Source organism: Eublepharis macularius, chromosome 4 (genome assembly GCF_028583425.1).
Source record: "Eublepharis macularius isolate TG4126 chromosome 4, MPM_Emac_v1.0, whole genome shotgun sequence".
In the NCBI taxonomy this organism is placed as follows: domain Eukaryota; kingdom Metazoa; phylum Chordata; class Lepidosauria; order Squamata; family Eublepharidae; genus Eublepharis; species Eublepharis macularius.
Genome location: NC_072793.1, coordinates 43,265,286 through 43,288,367, shown reverse-complemented (window position 1 = coordinate 43,288,367; position 23,082 = coordinate 43,265,286). Strand labels below are relative to the sequence as shown.

The 23,082-nt window shown below is 42.9% G+C and overlaps 1 protein-coding gene across 1 annotated transcript in view; it reads right to left on the bottom strand.

Annotated features, from left to right (window-relative positions):
• LOC129328250 (protein shisa-6-like) overlaps positions 1-23,082 on the bottom strand; it is a 341,453-nt gene that overhangs the window by 3,108 nt on the left and 315,263 nt on the right. The window contains exon 4 of the mRNA XM_054977190.1: positions 22,472-22,534. Coding sequence (XP_054833165.1) covers positions 22,472-22,534 — 63 coding nt within the window. The remainder of the gene's footprint in view (positions 1-22,471; positions 22,535-23,082) is intronic.

The following is a 23,082-nucleotide window of genomic DNA, read 5'->3' as shown; positions in this document are numbered from 1 at the left end:
AATCAAGCTACAAGAACAGTGATGGGGCATTCGTTGTACAGTGATTTGGCTACAAATGTCACCTGCCCCATTGGATCAGATATGATGGAGTCTTCCAATCCTGTCTTAGTAATGAAGAGTCTTACCACCTCATCACAACCAGTCAGTTCTCCTCATGTGGTCTCCCCCACTCCCCGTTCTGAGAACTAGGAACAGCAATACCTGCTTGTTTTGCTTCAAATGCTCAGAGAAACAGTTGTCCATTACTCATTGCTGAAGATGATCAAAATATTGTTGCTCTTACTTAAGGTAACAATGGCAATGATTATACCTAAAAGGCATTCATAAGTGCACAGTATTATATTAACATGCACATCTCACCATCTTAGTGGTTATTTGTGAATCGGCAGAACAATACTTGGAGAGAAGCTTTGGCAATAATGCAGTGTGGAATTCAGCAACTTCAGCAGTATCACTTCAGTCAGATTGCAGCCGGAGAATATGAGTTGGGAGGAGTGGCCCAAATTGCCTTTACACATCTTCTATCTCAAGGGCTAACACAGAAATGATGCAAAGGGCACCAGTTTTATCCCAGCAGTTCTTGACTCTTTGCCCAAGAACTGCTTGTCAATATTCTGCTGCAAGAATATGCAGCAGATCATGTGCAGCAGATATGCAGCAGATCATGGATCATGTGGACAGTTTGGTATGAGCAACCTTTCAAGGGTCTATGACAGGGGTCTCCAAACTTTTGGGGCATGTGGGCATCTTTGGAATTTTGACACAGAATGGTGGGTGCTGCCACTAAACCTCTGCCACACAATGGCTGCTGCAGGAGGGGAAGCCAGCCATGCAGAGGTTGCTGCAGCTTACCTTCACTCAAACAGCCTTGAGCTGTGCTGGCAGCTCCTGCTGAGCCAACATTTTAAAAGATTTGCACAGCCAATCAAATGTCCAGTGGCCAATCTGAAGCCTTGGTTGGCAAACGCCTCACTTTTCCCATCCACTTTTTAAAAACACTTGGTGGGCACCCACAGGCATTATGTTGGGGACCACTGGTCTACGGCCAGTGAAAGAACACATGCTTTGCATGCAGAAGGTCACAGATTCAATCCCAGCACCTTCAATGAAAATGATTTCAGTTAGTATAGTTGGGAATGATGTCTGCCTGAGACCCTGGAGAGGTTCTTCCAGTTAGAATAGACCATACTGGTCTAGGTCAACAGTCTGACTCATAAGTCAGCTTCACACATTGAAGCAACAGTCAACAAAGGACACCTGCATTGGAAGACAATGGGAGACCCTTTTTGTCCATTCTCTCTTTTTTTACAATAATGTGGTTGGATAAGGAATATTGTAATATATGGTGCTGATGTCATTCTTCTGCCTCTCACACATCCTGTTCTATTGTATGGATCTCTGGATCACAGAATTTGGGCAGGTGCTCCAAGTGAGATGATCATGTTGAGGCCTGAATCTGAGATTGGAACTCGGGTGCTGCATTCTGAATGCAGTAAATACTCTTACTGAAAACAAGCACGGGTGGGAAGGAATGCAGAGGAATCCATGACAAAGACAAATGACCCTTCAGCCTTTTCAAGTCTTTAATGCGTACATCATCTGTACAATTTCATTATCAGTTGGGCCAGCTGTCAAGACTTTATTCTCAGCATTTGTTTAGGGTCGCAAGCTTAGGCGCCATAAGAGCTCATAAATGTGTTCATAGGCTATAGCATCCTTGCATAGACTTTACAAACCTAGACCCGAATTTGCAATTTGCAGAAGATATGGGGAAAAATTATGATGATTAGAGAAGACAGAGTAATAACATGGAACACTTGTAGGTAGCCATTCAGATTTGACACCCATTATTTTTCTGTCCTTTTCCCGTGGGAGAACTTTAACATAAAATTGCCCATGCAGATTGTAACCATTGAGGGAAAACAGCCCCATAAAGCTCTTTGACCTTATCTGGGCAGAGTTTGTTTGGTTTTGAAATCGCATCTCTTTGCTGCAAATCAGATCAAATGAACGAAGCTGAAGTTTAAAATTGTCTTTCATCAGCCCAAGCCAGAGGAGAAAGGCCTGTCAAATTATAACATTTCTATCACCCAGGTGCTCAGGTATTAAAAATAGGCAGAAATAAGAACATTAAAAACTGTAGCTGTGCTTGCCATGAGCAAAGCCTCAGATGATCAGGGAGACTGATTCGGGCTGCTGCCTGTTGTAGTGCAGAACTGTCTGGAAAGATTCAGGGGACAGTTGCAAACACATACAAACAGGACAATAATAAATCCCCCAGATAAAGACAGTACAGCCAGATTTGCCTTCCATCCAATGCCTTTTGAAATAAAACCATTCTATATGCTGTCCTGAAAGCAGAAGGTGCCAATCACCCCACTCTAGCAAACCATTTCAAAGGACTGTTCTAGCCATAGAAAACGGCGTACACTCCAGATAGTCAGTCCTGAGAGAGGTCACCACAAGGAGAAGGTTGTCAGAAAAGCATAGCTGGTACAGGGGAGGATACCAGGAAATGCAGATCAATAAGTATGAGGGCCCCAGGCTGTAAATAGCTTTAAAGGCAACAACCAGCACTTTGAATTGGGCCCAGAAGCAAAAAAAGATGCAATTGACTCAGCAGCACTGGAGTGATAAGTCCAAGCAGTTGACCCCAGACAGGAACCTTGACGCTGCATTTTATACTGATTGAAGCTTATAAGATGTCTTCAAGGCAGCCCCATATACAGCACATTACAGTAGTCTAGTCTGAAGTTACATTAGCATGAATCGGTATGGTTAGATTGTCAAAGTCTAAATAAGGGGTCAACTAATGATCTAGATGTAACTGAAAGAAGGTGCTCCTTGCAACAGTGCCAACCTTTACAAACATCTCTGTACAGCAGCATGATTTTGCAGATGCTTCCTCTAGCCGCTAAACAAAGCCTGCCTCATAAAGTTGCCGTACTAGCATCAAGAGATTCTTTTCCCCTCTCAAAAATGTATCCTGTAAGCCTCTGTAAATTCTTCCAGAATCTCTCGGGATTCGCTCCTTGGACAAGAATATGTCAGCTGTAAAATACTCTGGGCTCTCTGAGTTACACTGCAGTGGTGCTGCCTCTGCCTCACAAATCAAGGGGGTGGCCAGCTTTTTCTGCCTCATTTGTGTGGCATGTTTCATTAGTAATCATGTGTCAGGCCTGACTGCTGTCTGAGGAAGTCCCTGTGTCATCTTACTATACTAGATCAACTCTTCCCTTCTCCTCTGTCCCCTCCTTACTGTATTCTGCTACCACAGAAAAATGGTTTTTAATATAGCTTCCTGACATTTAATTCTAACAAGAGTTTTGTGCAACTATCTTAAAAGAAACTCAGTTTGGTATTTCATACATCTCCAGGGCTGGATCTAGGGTTACCGGCGCCCAGGGCAACCCAAGTCCGATCCACGCGTGCATGCACAGTGCATCCGTGCTCCTGGCGCTGCGTGATGATGTCATTTCTGTGACGTCATCACGCAGGGGCGGAGCGGGCCACCAGCGTGGCAAGCTGGCTGCCCTGGTGCACAGTGCTGAGGGGGTGGCCAGCTTGTCGCACGCTCCCTGTCCTGCAGGGCAGGCGAATGGCATGGGTGGCCTCTCCCCTCCGCTCAGCTGTGCGCACTGCCGCCAGTATGCTCCCGGCAGCTGGCAGCTGTGCCCGGCGCCCCCCCTTTGGCAGACTACCCCCCATGCGCCCCCGTCGATCTGGCCCTGCACATCTCTATCTATCCCCTCAGCTCTTTGAGAGGAAGATTGGGCTGGGAAAACATAAAGGACCAAGAAGTTACCTTCTAGCAACTGGACTTTCTCCAAATGATACATTTCACTTCTAACTACTTCAGCCCACATATGATAGACTGATTCCACCATTAACAACAACATTCCATTTATATACTGCCCTTCAGGACAACTTAACACCCACTCAGAGTGGTTTACAAAGTATGTTATTATCCCCACAACAAAACACCCTGTGAGGTGCGTGGGGCTGAGAGCTCTGGAGAGCTGTGACTGACTCGAGGTTAGACATGGGCACGAACAGCATTACGAACAGAAAAAACCCACAAACAGCCTAATCTGCTGTTCTTGAACAAGTTGTTCGTGAGGTCCCATCCTAAACGAACAGGTGGTCATTGCAAGCCTCGTTCGTTGCCTTCGGCAGTCGTTGGTTAAACCAGACAGTCTGGTATCTGCAATCAATCCCCTTGGCAACTGGAGGCAGGGAGGGACTGAACTCTGTCTGAACTCCTTCTGGCTTTTCTTCTGGCTTTAACCCTTCAAAGTACTTCCAGCAGAGACTCCCGTTTTTGCCACTGTGAAGAGAAAATGACAGCCAACGGGAGACCAGTGGATCATGCCTTTCCCGGGGTGCAATCTCTCTGAAACTTGCGGGGTTTTCAGAGGACAGTCAGGACTACGTCCCCTGCAAATGTGGTAGGTATTGGACATTTGGAAGGTCACTTTTGTAACCCCTCAAACTAGCTGCCAGCAGACACTGCTGTTTTTGCCAGGACAGGGCCCCTTAAACTATCAGCTGGCAGGTAGCAGGGGGGAATCCCCCCCTGTGGCCTGCCAGCTGATAGTTTAAAGGGATGTTTAATGGGCCAGGTAAGTGGGTTTGAGGGGAGGGGGGGCTAAGTGGGGGTGGGTTGGGGGTGTGGGTGGTTCTGTCCCCCACAAACAACAAACATGTCCAGGAACAGTTCATGTTCGTCCATGTTTGTTGTTCTTTGTTTGTGGACGGCAACGAACGACGAACAGGGTGTTCAGTTTTTTTCCCATTTGTGCCCATGTCTACTTAAGGTCACCCAGCTGGTTTCAAGTGGAGGAGTGGGGAATCAAACCCGGTTCTGCAGATTAGAGTCCCGCTGCTCTTAACCACTACAACAAACTGGTGTTAGGCAACACCTTTCCACTTACCAGGCAGCAGTAACCATTGATTTAATATTGCACTGTAAACAGAGACTTTATTAGCATGGAGGCATTTCTGTCACTCCAGTGCGGCAGAAAGGAATTATGATCATATCCTACAAAGATAAGTGATCTGCAGCGGGGTGACTGATAATTCAAAACAATAGGCACATCAGAGATGCAATTTTAAGCACAGTCCAAGCTCTGGGGGAATGAGGAAGCTTGCTAGAAACCTCTGAGTCACAGCATGAAACGAGAAGAGCTGCTATTTACATGAATATCCCTAAAATCTGAAACGATGAAGGGGCAAAAGATTTATACGATCTGAAATATTTCATAATACATGCAGTAACAGTGGCAAGAATTTTATTAGCGTAGTATTGGAAATGACCAACAACACCCCAGAAAGAGGAACTAATAGCGAAGATAATGGAAAATGCAGAAATAGACAAACTAACTTCACTAATGAAAGGACAAATGGAAGAAGATTTTGCCCTCCCATAGACTCCCTTTTATAATTGGATTAAAAACAAACATAAAGATCTGACTGTAGTAAACATATGAAGGCAGTATTGTAACTATTACTAGTAATCACAGTTGAAGGATTTGTATTGTGAAATGATATGATATGTAGATAAGTAGAACGCTGATGCAAGCAGACGTATGATGTTCCTATTATCTTTTCTTTCCCCTTCACCTTCCCCTATTCCTATCTTCATGAGAAAGCTAATAAAATATTTATTAAAAAAAAAGAAAAGACAAGGGGCAGTTCACAAATTTCTGTTTATCATTTGGTGGGTGCAGCATAAAATAGCGACTTGCATGTCTGAAAGAAGTGTCATAGACTAGAATCACAGATTATAGATGAGGAAGGGCTATTGCTCAGTGCACATTCTTGGTATGCAGAAATTCCCAACCTCCGTCCTTGGTATCTACAAGTAAGGTTTCTGGAGGCACAGCCTGAGATCTTGGGAGAGCCACTGCCAATAAGAAAAGGCAATACTGAGCTAGACAGGCTGATGGCTGACTCATGAGAAGGCAGCTTCATATGTTTACCATATCCAGAATTTTCAACTCATCACAAACACAGAGCTTTTCAATGGGATTGGGAACATTCACCTGTGTATTATCAAGAAACGAGAAATCAAGTGTAAACTTGGCAGAGAGTGGATGAAATATCTTTTTCCTGGATTTGGGCTCAGTTCTACCACAGAGCACTTATAAGAGATGTTTGAGGTCCTTCTCAAGTCAAGCACATTTGCACAGTAACAACTAAATATGACAATGGGTACAAACAATGGTGACTGCTAATGTGTTGGCAGTTTATGACACATTTCTTACCTTAAAATTAAAAAAAATTGGGTCCCTTTCATAAATTCACCAGCAAATCTCATCATACAACTTACAAGGGGCACAGCACTTCTGAGGAGGCAAAGCACACCTGGGCATCTGCCTGGAGTATGCATTTGAGGACTGTGCAAGGCAGCTAATTGCCTATTTTGCATGAAGCATGTGAAATTAAGTGCCCCACATTTATCTAATGGGCTTGCATGAAATCAGAGCAGCTTCTCACCATCTGTTTTGCCATGCAGTCAATCAGGAGGCTGCAGATGAGAGGTCACCTTGAAGCCTATCACACGAACACCAAAGAATCAAGTGAAATGGCTGGGGAAGTTGTCTTATGCATAATGTAAGCTGCAGCCAAGGTCAATATTTGAAAGGTTTCTGTCGGAAGGGAAAGTACATGCATTTTGCTATACAGCTGCTAGGTATGCAGAATGGTTTCTTCACACTTGTGTGTTCAAAAGCCTGTTTGCCAGACTTAGCTACAATTACCTCCCAGCTTTCATTTATGTGCCTCTGCCTTCCTCGTGCCAACATGGCCCTGCCTCATGGCTCTATTTTGAAAGAATTATGTTGTTATGCTTGGTGTTGTTTATAAAACCCCACTAGTGTCCATGGCACTTTATAAAGTATTACAAGCAAAATCTAAAGGTAATACTCAGAGGTAAAGTAAGGCTTATCATTAAGAGTTATCAATTGTAGTACTTTTTAATTATAAACATTTTAACACTGTATATTGTTAAACATAATAAAAATGGTTAGTGCAGCAAAAATGAAAAATGAAAATTAGAATATCAAATTTATTACTTACTCTCTTTTTGTGGGGGATCAGGGCAACTTGTAATTATTTTATAACTCTGCTTTCCCCTTCCCTTATGCCTTTTGAAGTATTTTGCCCTTCTTTCAAGAAGCTTAGAGCGGCATTTTTACTTTGCAACAGGTCTGCTTGAGAGACCGTGGCCATTTCCACATGGCTTACCTTGTTCTGGAAAACAGCAAAATCTCGCGCGAAATTGAGCAAGATGCTGTTATCGCGTCTTCTCGCGCGATAACAGCGTCTTCTCATGAGATTTCGCTGTTTTCTGGAACAAGGTAAGCCATGTGGAAATGGCCCTTGACTTGCCTAAGGCTACTCAGTGAATGTCCTAGCCATGTCTTAGCCATGATCTGCAAATGTGAATCTTCTCTCAGAGATGTGTACAGTACATTATATTTCCTTACAGTACATTACACTTCACATTATGTTGTCTTAAACACTGGCATTACTCACACCAAGCTTGAGATTCCTGTCAGGATAGTTCATGAGAAGAAATACAGTGTTCGTGTTCAGAGAGCTACTATGAGCACCATTAAAACATCACAGCTCCTACTTCTTGACAGCAGAGACATCACAGACATTTCTGATGATTCCCATTTCCCACCAGTTGGTTGGGTCTGCATTTGTCTCTTTGTCTGCACAGTAGGGGACGAGCAGCCTCGCAGGCACGCCAAAAAGCTTTACTGACGATGCAGCAGTGTGAGGATTGCTGTCCCTCAGGAGTTTCAGCTACAAAGCTCTGGTGGGAATTAAACTGAATGGAGTCATTTCAGTTTACCCTTCTGAGAGAAGATTACCTTGAGTCTCCTGCTCAGTTCTGGTCTCCCTCTCCCTTCTGCAAGGGACCTAGAAAAGAATTCTCAGTTTCTCTGCAGCAGAATTCAAACGACTCCATGCCCAGTCAAGGTAGCTGCACACCTGAGGGAATTATACTACTTAAAAGTGTGGGTAGTTCCCTCATGCCTTTAAATGCTATTTCAAGTGTCTGGGAGCCCTAAGTGGGCCAGGATTCCCAGATGCATGTACATTTCTAGGCTACATCTACTTGCCCTGTTACTCTGGCTGTCACTTCTGCTTAGATGTGCAGAAAAAGAGTGTACACTAAAGTGAGCTCAGAAGGATGGCATCATTGAGACCCCATGTCTTTACCACTCGGCCAGCTGAAGGAGCGGCTGTGTTAACACCATTTATAACTGGGCTGGACGGAAGTCCTTGGCTCCTAAAAGTTGAAGTTTTCATCCAGCAGAATGCAGCAAAAGAATCCACTACTGCCTCTTCCTTGAGGCTGCTGCATCAATCAAAAGAGTTTTCAGCTAAACATTAGGAAGAACTTCCTGATAGTTAGAGCGGTCCCTCAGTGGAACAGGCATCCTCGGGAGGTGGTGGGCTGTCCTTCTTTGGAGGTTTTTAAGCAAAGGTTAGGTGGCCATCTGTCAGCAATGCCGAGTCTGTGAACCTAGGCAGATCATGAGACGGAGGGCAGGAAGGGTTACATCAGTGCTTAGTTCTCATTGCCCCTTCTTATATGCCCAGGGTAATGCCGATTACCACTTTGGGGTCAGGAAGCAATTTTCCCCAGGCCAGTTTGGCTAGGGATCCTGGAGGTGTTTTGCCATCTTCTGGGCATGGAGCAGGGGTCACTGTGTGTGTGTGTGTGTGGGGCAGGGGGAGAGGTAGTTGTGAATTTCCTGCATTATGCAGAGGATTGGACTAGATGACCCTGGAGGTCCCTTCCAACCCTAAGATTCTATGATCATTTGCTGGTCAGCACTTCAGATATCAAGCCCAAGGAACTGGCTGAGTAACGAAGGGGCTTGAGTGAGAACAGTGAGTTGCTGAGCAGATGTCTCTGGAGGCGTTGTGTGGGAGTAGGAGCATGTTCTTTATTTACACTTTAGTTTCCACACATATTTGGCATAGATTCTGCGCAGCTCTTCAGTCGATGCCATCTGTGCCTGTCACCTAGCAAGAGCAAGTGCTGCCACTTCAAACAGATGCAGGGCTGCCTCTTGCTGCTCATTCTGCTTTTGCTCCTTGCAGTTAGGGAGACTATTGCCCAAGCATATCTTTCCCCTTTCATATCTTCATCTGCTTAGACACTGCAGGGTTCAGGCAAGGCACATGGTTCCAATACCACAATGTGCTCCCCCGGGGAATAAAAATAAAAATAACTCAAGAAAAATGGAGCATTTTGCAGCTTTTCTCTGCACCCTCGTTCTGAGCCTTTCTAGAACTGCTACCCTGATGAAGTCATAGTCAAAAGAGGAGGATTGTGAATTTAGATAAAGCGCATGCCGTTCTGGCTGCTTGATGATACACCCCTGCATATTGTAGGGCTGTCCGTGTCGAGAGGGTGCAAGCTGCAAATGACAAGACCCAGGTTTCCCAGCATGTCAACATGTGTGATCTGACATCACCAACTGCTTCTGGCTTTCCTTCCTCCACAAGTGGCAGCTAATGAGGTGCAGTGGAGATAAGGAAAAATGTGTGATGTCACATTTCCTCGCTAGATCTTATGTAGGCAGGAGGGGGAACAAGCCATGCATCTCTTGCAACTTCACCTGAGTATGAAAACTCAGGGGCAACTACACCTAAGGCTGGAGTTCGGCAAGACTGGGTGTTGTCTTTTGGCCCTTTTGACCTGCATTTTGCCTCTCTTTTTTCCTTCCCAGCACTTAAAATCATCTCACGGAGGGGAGGCATTTTCAATCGGGAAAATGGAAGGGAGTGAGAGTTAACCCCTCGTTCTCCAGCACCACAGCCCCATCCATATTGCCCCCCGCCCCGCCCCGCCTTGCGCGGCTGCTTTCTGCAGCCGAACTAGAGTTAAGTTCATTAGCGTTAAGTCCATTCATGCATCTTCAGCATGAGAGGTAGTTTGGACCTCTCCGGTTAGGTGTCTAAGGCCGTGCTTATAAAATACAGCACAAATTGCTGGGGAAACGGATGGAAAAAAGACTGTCTTTTTGAGTTATGTGGCTCAGCAAGCACAGCATTCAAAGACCCCTTCTGCTCTTGGAAGGTCCAATGAATAGGGAAGGGAATCCAGCAGCAGCAGAGCTGGCAAGAAATCTGAAGCAGAACAACAGAGAGTGCAGCAGAACAGCAGCCATGCAGTGAGCCTTGAAACCAGGATTCACTTTGAACTACAAAAGGATGCAATGAGCAGAGCAGCTGAAGCTATTGCTGTGTAAAGGAGGCCCTATCAAGAGTTGCCAAGATAAGGCCTATGGGGATGAAAGGGCTGCTGGATGTCAAAAGCTTCGTGTTCAGTGTGATGCAAAGTGATATTTGAATATATCACCTAAAGCACAGATTCCCAATTTGATATGCATATTATTGTGCAGAATGATTCTACAGAAATCTCTAATATTAAAATTTCATCTTATCTTCTGCCCAGCTGGAGCACAGTTCTGGTATTTAAAAGAGGTTCTCCGAGCCACTCTGTGAATTTGTAGAGGCCTTTCTTTCTGCAATCTTAATTGACTTTTTTCTGACTTTGCTGAAGTATTGCATAAATATTTCAGGGGCAAAAAAAATTATTTACTCATTTTGGATTAGAAACGTTGTAATTGGGTCATTTCCTTTCATAGCTGCTTATAGAAGGGTTAGATATATTTTAAGTTTCCTTTGATCCTAATAATTTTGAATAGAGCTCTAAAGCAAAGAGCATTTTAGACTAAATGGACACAAAATCCTGGAAAAGATGCTGTAGAATGGGGGGGGGGGTGGAGAGTGCCCTCCAGTCACAGCTGACTTACGGTGAACATTGGTGAGGTTTTGCCTGCCTCTGCAACCCTGGTCATCATTGGAGGTCTCCCATCCAATTACTAACTAAGGCTGACCCTGCTTAGTTTCTGAGATCTGACGAGATCAAGCTCACCTGAGATATGCAGGTCAGGGCATAGAATGGGGAGTCATTATCATATATTGTTGGGTCCTAAATGAAATACTTCTAGTGTGATATAAAAGCAACTATCTTCCTATGCCACTTATAGGAGAGTTTTTTGAGCAGCCTGGACATCCTGCTAGTGGGGCATACAGTGTTTTATATTGGTTTTTAATATGATTTTAATTTATTTTATATGTTAATTTAATGTTTACTGCTTTATCTGTCCTGCCTGCTTTTCTTCTCTAAGAGCACAGGATGCTGGGGAAAATATACAGCATCCCTGGTAGAAGCTGATGCTTAATTAAATGCTTTGGAAAATGTGCATCCTATAGAATCCAGTTGAAAGCGCTGATCAGAATGTATAGATTTTTTGCTAATACCCACAGAAAAGAGGTGAAAAAAATCCCAACACTGGAAAGAATACTGAGAGCGAATATATCCAGATTGGGTGATTAGTGTTCTATAGCAACAATAATCCATGGTGAAAATAAAAGAAAGCATCACTCCTTCCACTGAGGCAAGTGGGTGTTTGCATTGAATGGACAGTGTGCTTTTCAGCAGTGCTTTATTTTTAAGTGTTCTCTATCATGTTCTTATTCAGGAACAGGGCAAGGATAGAAAACAAAACCTTACATTAATACACAACTAAAATTAAAACACTGATTAAAAATAATAATCCAAAAATATCAAACTTCCTTCCTATCCAATACTATGTTATAGAAAAATACTTGATGTAGCCAATAATTTTTAAGTGAATTTAAGGCACAAACATTTTTGGCCATGGACACACTTCGTATGATATAGTCCTGAGCATCTGACATTTGGCGGAGACCACAGGTCTAGTCTCTGCCCAAGGACCTACTTACATATCTATGCACACACGTACTGGATCAGTGTCCACAATCCATACAACAGCATCCTACAAGCACAGATCTGATATAGAACAGAAAGGTGTAGCAAACAGCATTATGATCTGAGCTCTAGTGCTAGATGGACAGGGAGGAGCTGACCATGTAAGGGCATTTTAAAGCTTTCGAAGGTACAGCAAAACTAAGCTCCAGGACCTCCTCTCAGTACCAGCACTGAAACCCTTGAAATAGCTTGTGATTAAATAAAAGATACTGCCTTTGAGCATCTGTAGAGTACTTTCCCGTCACCAATGGGTTATCATCACACCTAGCTAAATGGGATTACAGAGAGAGTTCTCTGATCAGGGCCATGACTTCCAGAGGCTCAAACGGCTCTTCATTTTAAAAATAAGGACTGCCGCTTCTGCTATGCTGTGCTGCAACAGCATTGCTCATCTGAGCCATGCCTTCTGAAAGTGCCATTGTGCAAATGGGTAAGATTGGCAACTGCCTGCCCAGGGGCATTCTCTATGGTGGCTATGGAACAGGCTGCCTGAAGAGGTCAGGAAGGCTCCCACACTTCTAACACTTCACAGCATGTGCAAAACAGAAGTGTTCAGTAGGGCATTTTTATAAAGGGAGGAGTGCACCATTATAATGGAACAGGAATGAAATCTACTGCACTGAATCCACTGCAGTGATTCTTCTAGGCGTCATCTTGCCTTTACTGCATCGTCTTCTACTGTTGTAATTCCACTACACATTTCCTAAACAGTTGTGGTTTGCATTGTCTACTAATTCTGTAATCCTAGTCCAATTGGCATTGTTCACTGAACATTTTTATGTTGCATGATTTCAATTTTTTTTTTAATTCTGTTATCCATCTCGAGTCTCAGCAAAAAAAGTAAATTAATAAAAACAAAATACTTTTGGAAAAACAACTGTGTATATAAAGTAGGGCACCTAAAATGATTCTGAAATAGAGAAATTGGAAAGAGAGAAACAGGTAAAGGAAGTGTCTGTGTGGGGAACCAACTGAGAAAAGAGAGCAGAAACAGACAAAGATGGGTTACAAAAACACACTCAAAAATAACTAACCAGGGAGTGTGTCATGTGTGCGCACACCCATGCCATTCATGTATTCTTTGATCTACTGTAAGGATCTCTCTATTCTAATGTATTGATCTCATGCCATGAGCTTTGTAATGTAGCCACATAGTCATGCGATTCTTGGCCTGCCTGAAAACGAAAATACTAATGCTGATTTCACAGAGAAGTTAACCAGCCTGTTATCTCTGAAAATATGCGGTGCTGGCCTTGCAGCTGGTTCCAGAAATGTAGCCATTTCCCAGGGGAGAGAGAAAGTCTTTGATTCTTTTGTAATCTTCTGTTGTTGCTATCCAGACTAAGCTATTGTGTTCTCATGCATCTTCGCACCTAAATGCGAACTGCTCCAAGGGAGGGGGAATTGTACTCCCTAGATCAATAGTGCCTTTGCTTGTATACTCATTCCTGCCAACCTTTCCCATCTATGGATGTACCCATGAACTTAATGGATCTCTGAATAAAGACCTTTTCAGTGCTTGCTGTGAGGGGTCTGGGGGTTTATCTGCCATGGACTGCCATCCTTAGAACTGACAGAGTGACAGAGGCCAAAACTACATGATTGTTTGTCCATGAATTGGATCAGCCAGCAGTATGAATATGAGCCAGCCAGCAGCAGCAGTGAACATAGTTCCCCAAATGCCACATCACCTGATTTGGATCAGGATCACAGTATGATGGGAAGGAGCTTCAGTCTCTTTCTCCACACCATTTTCTCAACCTGAAATGGCCTCAGTCAGGAGCACTTTTTGCCCATTACAGGGCTGCATAGTCACTGAATAATGCACATGCAGCCCCCTCCATGGTGCAAAAGTCACCCTCTGGGGCTATTTTGGGCTGGGGAAATGGTACGAGGACAGGGTGAAGTCATCCCTCCCCCCCCATCAAGGCATCAATCCAAATTAGTCCCTGCAGTGCTTGGGTAAATCTTCCATCTAAGACCACCAGTTCTTCTGAGGCTGCCCTCGGTCATCGGCTATGCCCGTATACAGACTCCCAATATTTGTTTAAATAGCCTGCTCCTGGACTATTTTAATGATGTTTTAAAAATTATTATTGATTTTATGTTTTTGTGATTTTAATGTATTTTTTAATGTTGTTAGCTGCCCTGAGCCCATCTGTGGGGCTCAGGGCAGCTAAAACAAACAAACAAACAAACAAACAAACAAACAAACAAACAAACAAACAAACAAACAAACAAACAAACAAACAAACAAACAAACAAACAAACAAACAAACAAACAAACAAACAAACAAACAAACAAACAAACAAACAAACAAACAAACAAACAAACAAACAAGTTCCTCGCAGCTGCTGTCTGGCTACAGGCAATGTGAGTTGGGGAAACCCCTGTCTGCTTCATGGGCAAATGTCTTGTGTAGTTTGGGCACCCACTATTCTTTCTCAAAATTCTAAAAGTGTCTATACATTGTACCCAAATTGTGTGTGTCCGGTTATCTTAGCCAATTAAGAGAAATGAATACACACAGAGAATGAAGTCTAATGAAGGATGTTGTAAAGAAAAGCCAGATATATTTGCAAATTATAGGACACCCTACTACTAGGTGAGCTCTGAGTGTGTCACCAGAACAAAGGAGTACATGCTATTTTAAAGGTACATTACATCACATTGGAGAAACGAAAGTCACACTTAAGGCAAAGCATCTGACTTCTTTCACATCTTTGGATTGGCTATTGTCCGTTTTTCAAACTTAGTCTCGCGACAGGACATCTGCAATTCTATCCCTGTTCATACCTCCTTATCAGCTTCCCCATATATGGTCACGCTACCCTCACTTTTCCTTATCTCTGTTTCTGCAGGTGGGTCTAAGGAATGTCCATGTATCTATACTTCCTGAAGGCCAAAAGTTCTCCTATTCTGGTGTGTAGCCAGAAAGGCCCAAGGAGCCAGAGGGGCCCAGGCAGGGACCAGTTACTTTAAAACATGCACAAAGAATATATTTCATGTCTCTTTTTCTATACTCGTGTGATTTCATGACTGATCTAAAAAATTCGCTAATCTTTCATATAGGCTCAACAAAGTTGGAGAGCCTTTAACTCTTCACATGTCATCTTCTAGAAAGGAGCTGACTGACAAACATACGTCTATGATCTCAGATCTTGATAATTATCATGGTATTTCTTTTTATTAAACCGGTAACAATGCATATACTTTTTGTGACTCATACTCTGCTCTTCATATCAAATGTAAACAGCTCTCTTGGATATTTGTCTTTGTTAAATACTTTTTAAAAGCACTTGGACTCTCAGCCGCTCTGTACTATTTGTCTTGATGAAATCTTAATTTTCAGCTTCACTCACAAGTACACAAGGTGCCTCTCTGCATCTAGCACCTCTAGAAACCTGTGCACCTTTGACCTGACACGTCTTTCACAAAGTGCTGCTGCTTTCTGATAAGTCCAATGTGTGACTGCTTGTACGTGCATAAACACTTGCCCCTTGGCCCACAGGGCTGAGCCAGGATGACCTAATTATTATTACGGTAGCAGTAGTTGGATGGGTCAGGTGGAATGCAATCCCCTTGCTAATTAATCATCCGTGTGTCAGAAATTCACACACAATTGAGTGCAATCAAATCTCAGCAGTCAGACTTCTCTTCTCCCAGGGAATCAGCTACACTCAAGGCTGAGGTCTATTGAGCTTCTTGAAACCTGGCTTTTGATTGCTTACTAGACAAAATTGTCCTCCTGTAACTGCCTCAGAGCATAACACAAGAACTCCTGCAGAAGTTCTTAACGTGTTTCTTTAAAATAATGAAACTGGCTTCCAAGACTGAACTGTGCTTCTTTGCAGGGGCACATGCACATGAAGTACCATCCCACTCTCCTAGCTTGTGGAGCAGGAGTGTGTAGAGATGATGTGGAAAACATCCGAGACTATTCTAGAAGCATTTCCAGTGCCTTATTTAGGGCAGCCAATGGGAGGTAAACATTCCTGGACTATTTAAATCTGGAAGTCCACCTCTATTGGGGTTTGAATATGGCACCCTCCCTCTCATAGGTTTACCCAGTTCCTGTTTGGAGATAAGAATCAGTACAAAGCTGGAGCCCACAAGCAAGAATTCTTATATGCATGGACCACAAGTGAGAATTATTCTGGGAATGAATACTGGAAACAAAGTACCAAGAATCTTGGTGAGCAATGTGGCAGGAGTGGAATAGGGGGAATGGTCCACCCAGGAGTTTGGGTAGAAGGCCCCTTGCTTCAGTAGCCTCCCTCTGGGTAGCTCAACCCAGTGTAATGAGGAATAATACTAATGACTAGGCCATGTTGAAGTCACACTGATGTAGAAAGAGGTGGTTGGATAAGCCTACCTTTAGCATCGGCACACTGGAGGAGTGGAGTTCAGAGTTGGAGTCAATGGCACTTATATCCACTAAAAATAAAGTTGTAGCCTGTTGTCCAAAAGAAATGCTACCTGTTTCGTTCCTGTTTCATATACAAACACACATGTATTAGGTCAGGGGAATAGTCTTCAGTGGTAGAGAGTAGTCCTTGGATACTGCACTGTTCCCTCGCATTATTCATCTTTGTGTCTTTTCAGGCATAATTTGGGCACGGAGGCCACAACTGCACCAACAGTAATGACGGTGTGAATTTTACCACTGATTTCCAGGCAGGGCAATAGGCTTTTCTGTATTGTTTTATCTTTTGTTTCCAAATAGCATTAAACTTTTTTGCTTCTTTAACCACCATAGCACTTGGAGTTGGTATTAGAGAATTATGAACAGGGCGGGGGTGGGTGGGGAATGCTTTTTCTGAAGTGCTATAGGATTGCACCGTGAACTTCCTTCATACCGTCAGAAAACCCATTCAATACATTCTCTGACAATTCAGATACTGTTTTGTGGACTGGGTGAATAAGGGGGATTGATATTCACAAAATGCTCCGAAACAGCCTATTTCTCTCTGGTTTTTCAGTTCAGGTCTGGCTCATGTGGATGTTTGCAGAAAGCTTTCACTGGAGCAGTAGGTAACATTGCTCTCTCTGCATACTAATTTGTACTTTTGTGCTAAAAAAGCTTACCAGCCAATCAGTGAGTGAGCCCACACTTTATGACTCAGTTGCCCCACCCTCCTTAAACTGTAGGTACGTGACTGACATCTCAATATAGGGCAGTCCAAACATGTTTGTGAAATTGTTCCTTGCTTGCTTACATACAGCAAACAGTATAATTATATCATCATGAACTTCTATGGCCTGTAAAGAGCCTAAATCAAATGGGTATGGTATTACAAGCTATACAAAGGATATCCTTTGTGAGTATGTCTTGAAGACCCCTTAACTGATGGGTGCTGAAGAAGAAAAGCACTGTAATTCTTGATCATGGGGCAGGCCACCCATATTGCTTATTTTCTATGAAATGTAATAAGAGGAGTAAGATTTAGTACTGTTCCTCACCCCATTATAAAATGCTTGCTAATGATTGAAAGCTAGTGCGGAGTGTGCAGATGGGAAAAATACAGACCAGTTGGAGTCCGTGTTTTCAGTGTTTATCTCTCTGTCTGCTTGAAAGCAAACAGATACAGAGCAGTCTGATGCAGAGCTGACAGAATGTACTTCAATGGGTCTCCTCAGAATGGTCCCGACTCCCAAATGCCTTTTAGTGCTAAATATTCTCCATATTAATTTCTCCATTCATTCATTTCGCTTATCAAAAAAGGTGATTTTGAATTTCCCTGGTATATTTGGATCCCAAATCCAATCTGAGAACATGTCTCAATTCCAACTGTGACATTTTGGTGGATTTTGAAAATTTTGCAAATGTTTGTTTCATCCCTATTCTGCTACCAAGCGAAATTTAGGGACCTGAAATGGATAAATGAGTAGAGGGAAGAAAAGAGAAAGGAAGAAATAAAAAAAAAGGAGGAGTGAGTAGGAAAGAAACATAAAGAGGACAGGCTCTTGGAGCTTGCCCCCTTCTCTTGTTGTTCATATGCACTGATTTGAACACCCTGTCAGCCCTGTGTACACTTGTTTTTCTTTATATGTCTATTAAGTAATTCTCATGTTTCATTCAATGCATGTACAGTTGAACACACAATGGAAACTACACTTTTATCCAGGTACTGGTCCCTGGTTTCATTTGTAAAGTGAATACATGTTAATTCTTTCTTGCAAACAGGTGTGCACGTGTACATGGAGGATGTACATACATAAACTGTGAACAGGGCTTTTGAATGCAGAAAATGCGTGTTCAGGCTGCTTCCCCCACACTTAGTATACTTCATCTCTCTTTGCCCTTCTTTAGGTTGAATGCTTTTGGGAAACTACTGGAGGTTGGGGAAGACACAGTCTAGTAGTCCTTTGTCAGATATTTCTCAGACTCCTTTCTGTTTGAGTCAGTCTTCAGAATGTCCCTCATGAACTTCCTTCAAGAGTTTTTCGCCTCCTGTCCTGATCCTGAGATGAGGTGAGGTCGGCCTTCAGTTGCTCCACTTCATCCCCCTCTCTTCCAAATGTGACTCCCTGCAGCCAGCTTTCTGCCTTCACATTTCTTCCAGGGTAAATAAAAAAATCCTGTTGTTCGTGCTCGGAAGACAGCACAAACGAGAGCCAGGGACGCATGTGATCCATAGTGGAACATACATATTTCCAGGTCGAGTTATCCATTTCTGCTGAGCACTAGAAATTCCACAGAAATTTCTGGATATGAAAATATACACACACTCCCTTCAAGACAGTCAGAGATACAATCACAAGTCTCTCACATTGATGCTTGTTGGGTTTTGTCATGAACAGACAGAAACACACACATAAATCTGTCAATAGAAGACATTTTAAAAAGCTTCCATGAATACAATTGTCGTATCAGCCCACAGACAGGTAACAGCAGTTCAGATTTACTAAAATGTTTTTTATTGAGAAGAAACAGTGTTTGATGAGATTTCTAAAAGGGTTTAGATAAGAGGTGTTTAGAGACTTAATGCCTTTGCCAAACAGTTGTGATTTTGCCATGTCTATACAGCAAGGAGTATTCTAGAAAGGGACAAAGCCTGAGATATGTAAGGTGTAATCTGACTGGTGAATAGTCAGTTTTGTATGCAGTGCCAAATGACATTTGCTCCTCCAAATTCTCCTCTAATAGTTCTGATGTTGAGCATTCAACATATATTCTTCAATTATCCAGATAGTCTCTGCAAGTGCATTCTCACCTAGTGGTACTGAAAGTGAGCCACTTTGGATGATTTGGTGACAATGAGAGTGGTTTTTGGTTCATTGATATTTGACAGTGTATTTCATCAGTTTTGCACTAGAAATCATTTTTTCTGTTATCGTTATTAGAACGGATTCTCCCATCTTTTGATGACTGCTTGTGCTTCCAGTCAGTCACATTAAAAGGGAAAAGTGCAATTTGACAGTCAGTCAAAGTGCCTCCAGAAACGGGGTCCTAAAAATCCCGCCCCCTTTAAAAAATTTTTTTTCCGCATATTTGTGTTATATCACTCTTCTATTATAATGTTGTGCTGGGCCAACCCAAAAACCAACCGTGATAGGTAGCAGAGGTTTCCCACCCATGGCAGAATAGCGCTATAGTGCTATAGTGCTATAAGGCTGACATTTTTTTAAAAAAAATTACTTTGAGGCTTAATTGCGGGTTGCACTGGGGCTTGTGGGAGTGTAGGGCAGGAGAATCAGTGTTAGGTGAGACAGATGATCAGGGAGAGTGAGCGTTTTGGTGTTGCAAAGCGTTCATAGTCGATCCAGGGCATTCACATGGAAGTCGATAAAGACGACATAAAGAGTCACAAAGTGTGAATTGGGGAGAATGGTGAAATCGCAAGAGAGCTGGAATAAGGTGAGAATTCAGCAGGTGATGGCGCTAGTTTGGCGCTAAATTTATGGCCGTGTGACGACGGCCAATGATATTTACTATTTGACAGTATTTGGTGTAAAAATATTTGGTGTAAAAAGTATTAACATTTGACAATGCAAGATCATGAAAACTGGGTTTTAGCCTGACCCAAAACTAAGAGAGTCTATAATTGGTCCAATCCACACACTTCTCAAGTGTCCCTGCTCAAAGCAGCATATCACTGAAGTTAGAATAGAAGCTTCATTCTGGCTTCAAAAATAGCTTGGGCCCTATCTCATCCACCCTTCACATACTACTACTTTCTGTTTTTTACTGTACCATAGCTGTAAAAAGTGAAGTTGTGTCTTTGAGGTGAATTGTTATTTTTTAAAGGGTCCTAAAATCTTAGCCTCCCACTTGTCCAATTTACTTCAGATATAAGGCAAATATTTGGCCTTGCTGCCAAATGCAACCAACCAATTTTGTAGCTAGCATTACCTCTTTTGTAGGTTTTGATGGAAAGGACACAAAACGGGGTTACTGTGTTAGTGAAAATTACCTGTTGATTTAGCTACGGGGTGACTGTTGCCAATGCTCAGCAATAAAAGAGATAATTTAGCAAAGTGCCAAGATAACCTTTTCAAGGCTGTTTTGTTCTCTCAAGCCATGGTGCTACAGAGACTCAAAATACAATACTGTTTTCATGTACAATTATCTCACAGTTCTTCGTCAGCGACAATGCCACTACAAAGCTAGTTAATAAATGCCAGCCTAGAAAAAGAAACATCCAGAGAGAGTGCATAGGAAAAAAAAAGAGACGCATTCGCATGGTACTATTTCCCCAAAATGGAAACGCTGACATTGCCAATTGCATATTAGGAGTGTTGCAGGCACAATGCTGAGACAAGAATAGGTTTTAGGCTACCAAAGAAATATGGCAGAAGGACAGAGGAAGCTAGTAAGGAGAACCAGACTCAAAGTCAACAAAGACCTAAAACTTTTGTAAAAGGTGTGAAATAAACCTCTGAACTAAACAACGAAGTTGACAGGTAGCCATAGAAAGTCTGAGGGAAGAGTGTGCTTTGATTTGTAGGTAATTTTCTTTTCTTTTTTACTTTATGAGAAACAGGCAAGAGCATCTTCCTGTCTTTAGAAGCAGAGAGTGTAAAATGCCTGAGAGAAAACAAGCTGCAGTAGGTTGATGCTAAAGGCAGGAAGTGACAGGCTAAAGGCCTCCATTGTAGTCATCTGAGGAATAGCAGAGATTAGAACCACCTGGATATATATGGGGTTTCAATCACATGTTCAGTTGTACATGTGTTGAATATAACACAAGAATAATGAAAAATCAAGCATATATTCTACTCAGACTGTATGTGCATTCATTGTAACTTGTGACGAGGGATGACTTAGAAAGGGGAGGCACTGTAATGAGAAACACCAGCCCCCAGACTCACCTTTGGGCCCAGGTTGCAGGCCGTGCAAGGAAGGAGGGTGGGGAGGGCATTGTGGCCATCATGTTGCAGCCAGGGGGGGAAGTGTGGAGGGCCTGGGAGACACAGTCCGCACACATCCACTGCAAGCCCTGGTCGGGGGGAGCTGGCCCCCGCCCCTCAGCACTTGGCTCTTGGACTGGTCCTCCCTTTTGTCACAGCTGTGGAGTGAGCAGATGGATTGGGCATTGGGCACCAATCTGTTTAAGGAGAAAACGGGGCCCGCAAGCTCAGTTTCTCTATTATGGGGATCCCCTTAAGGGGTCTGGGGAGTGAGGCATGGCAAGTGCATGCCCAGCGGGGGCTGTCAGATCCACCTCACTCCCAGGTGGCAGGGGACCCACACAGGGGTATACACCCACGTCGCATCCCACTGGCTGGCATCCCATAGTTCCCTACCTCAGCAGCTGTCTAAGAGGGTGTGGGGCAGGCGGGTCAGCTGATGCTTGGATCAGTGCCCTATGCCACGCCAATGCCCTGTGAGCTGTAATATTAATAAAGTTGTGGTCTCTTTCAACTCCAGCACTGTTCTCTGTTGTGTTTTTGTCGCTTTGCTCCCCCTCACCTGGTCTCCTCCCCCAACAAATTAATGTATTGAATTATTTATTGATGCAGCTGAGGTGATGATGCGTGGTTGTATGTATCTATAGTACACAACGTTTGATATATTACAGTTTATTATACAATAATTACATGTGATTGAATTGTATAAGTGTTGATTCTTTATTGTTGACGTTAGGCTTCACAAAATTTTTTTGGGCTTCTTATATTCTGCCTGTCATTTTTTCCCTACTGGAGATAAAACCAGCTGGAAGAGGTCAGTATTGAGGCCCTGCCCCCCTTGTCAGTATTCCTCCCCCCACCCCCAGCTACTTAGAGGTGCTAAATTAAATCCCATTCAGGAATCACTGGTATCACGTGTAGTGTGGCCCTGGAAATAGTACCTGCAGAGGAAGTCAGGGATGCAGACATGTTTTCTATAAATAAAGAAACACAGAAAAATTCTCTGTTTTCTGTGAATGAGAAACTGGGTCATATTTATAATTGACCATAATTACGAATATGACCCTACATGCAATCATATCAATAGAACACATATGTCACCTGCATCACATCATGAAATATTCTATTGATATTTGTCTGTTTTTTATGCCAACAGAAGAATTACTGGCAGAAAGAGGAAAGTTACAGCTTCTGTAACTTTTCCCTTCACTTGCTTATTGTCTTACCATTAGAAGGTGTCTGGTTTGCGCTGCTTAATATCAGGTGATTATAATTTGGCTCTTGGTCATCTGAAATTCACAGAAAAAAAGAAGAAAATGCCCTTTTAGGAATTGCTCAGCAAGGCTCTGCAGACCTGCGGGTAATAATTATAATTCACATTATTCATGGGAAATCTCTGCGTGATTAAGGGGAAGAAAACGCTTAACAAAGAAAAAATGCCTTTCATGTTACTCTCTTAAAAATTCAGATGCCAGAGAAAACTTGTTAATGAATGACAGCACCCATGCTGCCGCAGCCACAAATAAGATATTCAGCAACCTAAGAAGCACATCTAAAGCATAAGATTTCAGCAATCGGCCTAGGAACTAGGGAGGTTGTGGGCTTCTATAATTCATACTGCAAATGCTCATATGGTAATTCAATTATGGCAAATGGTTATTTGTATGGAAAAGGTACCTCTGAGCATGTTACATGGAAGCTCCTTTAAATGGATCTACAAGGCAAACTAGTGGTGGGCAGTAGCTCCACCATGTGGATCCCATTACCAGTTAATTTTATTTCCATTATTGATGGAAGTATGGCACGATTACTTGATCAGCATGAAAATGGCTCACCA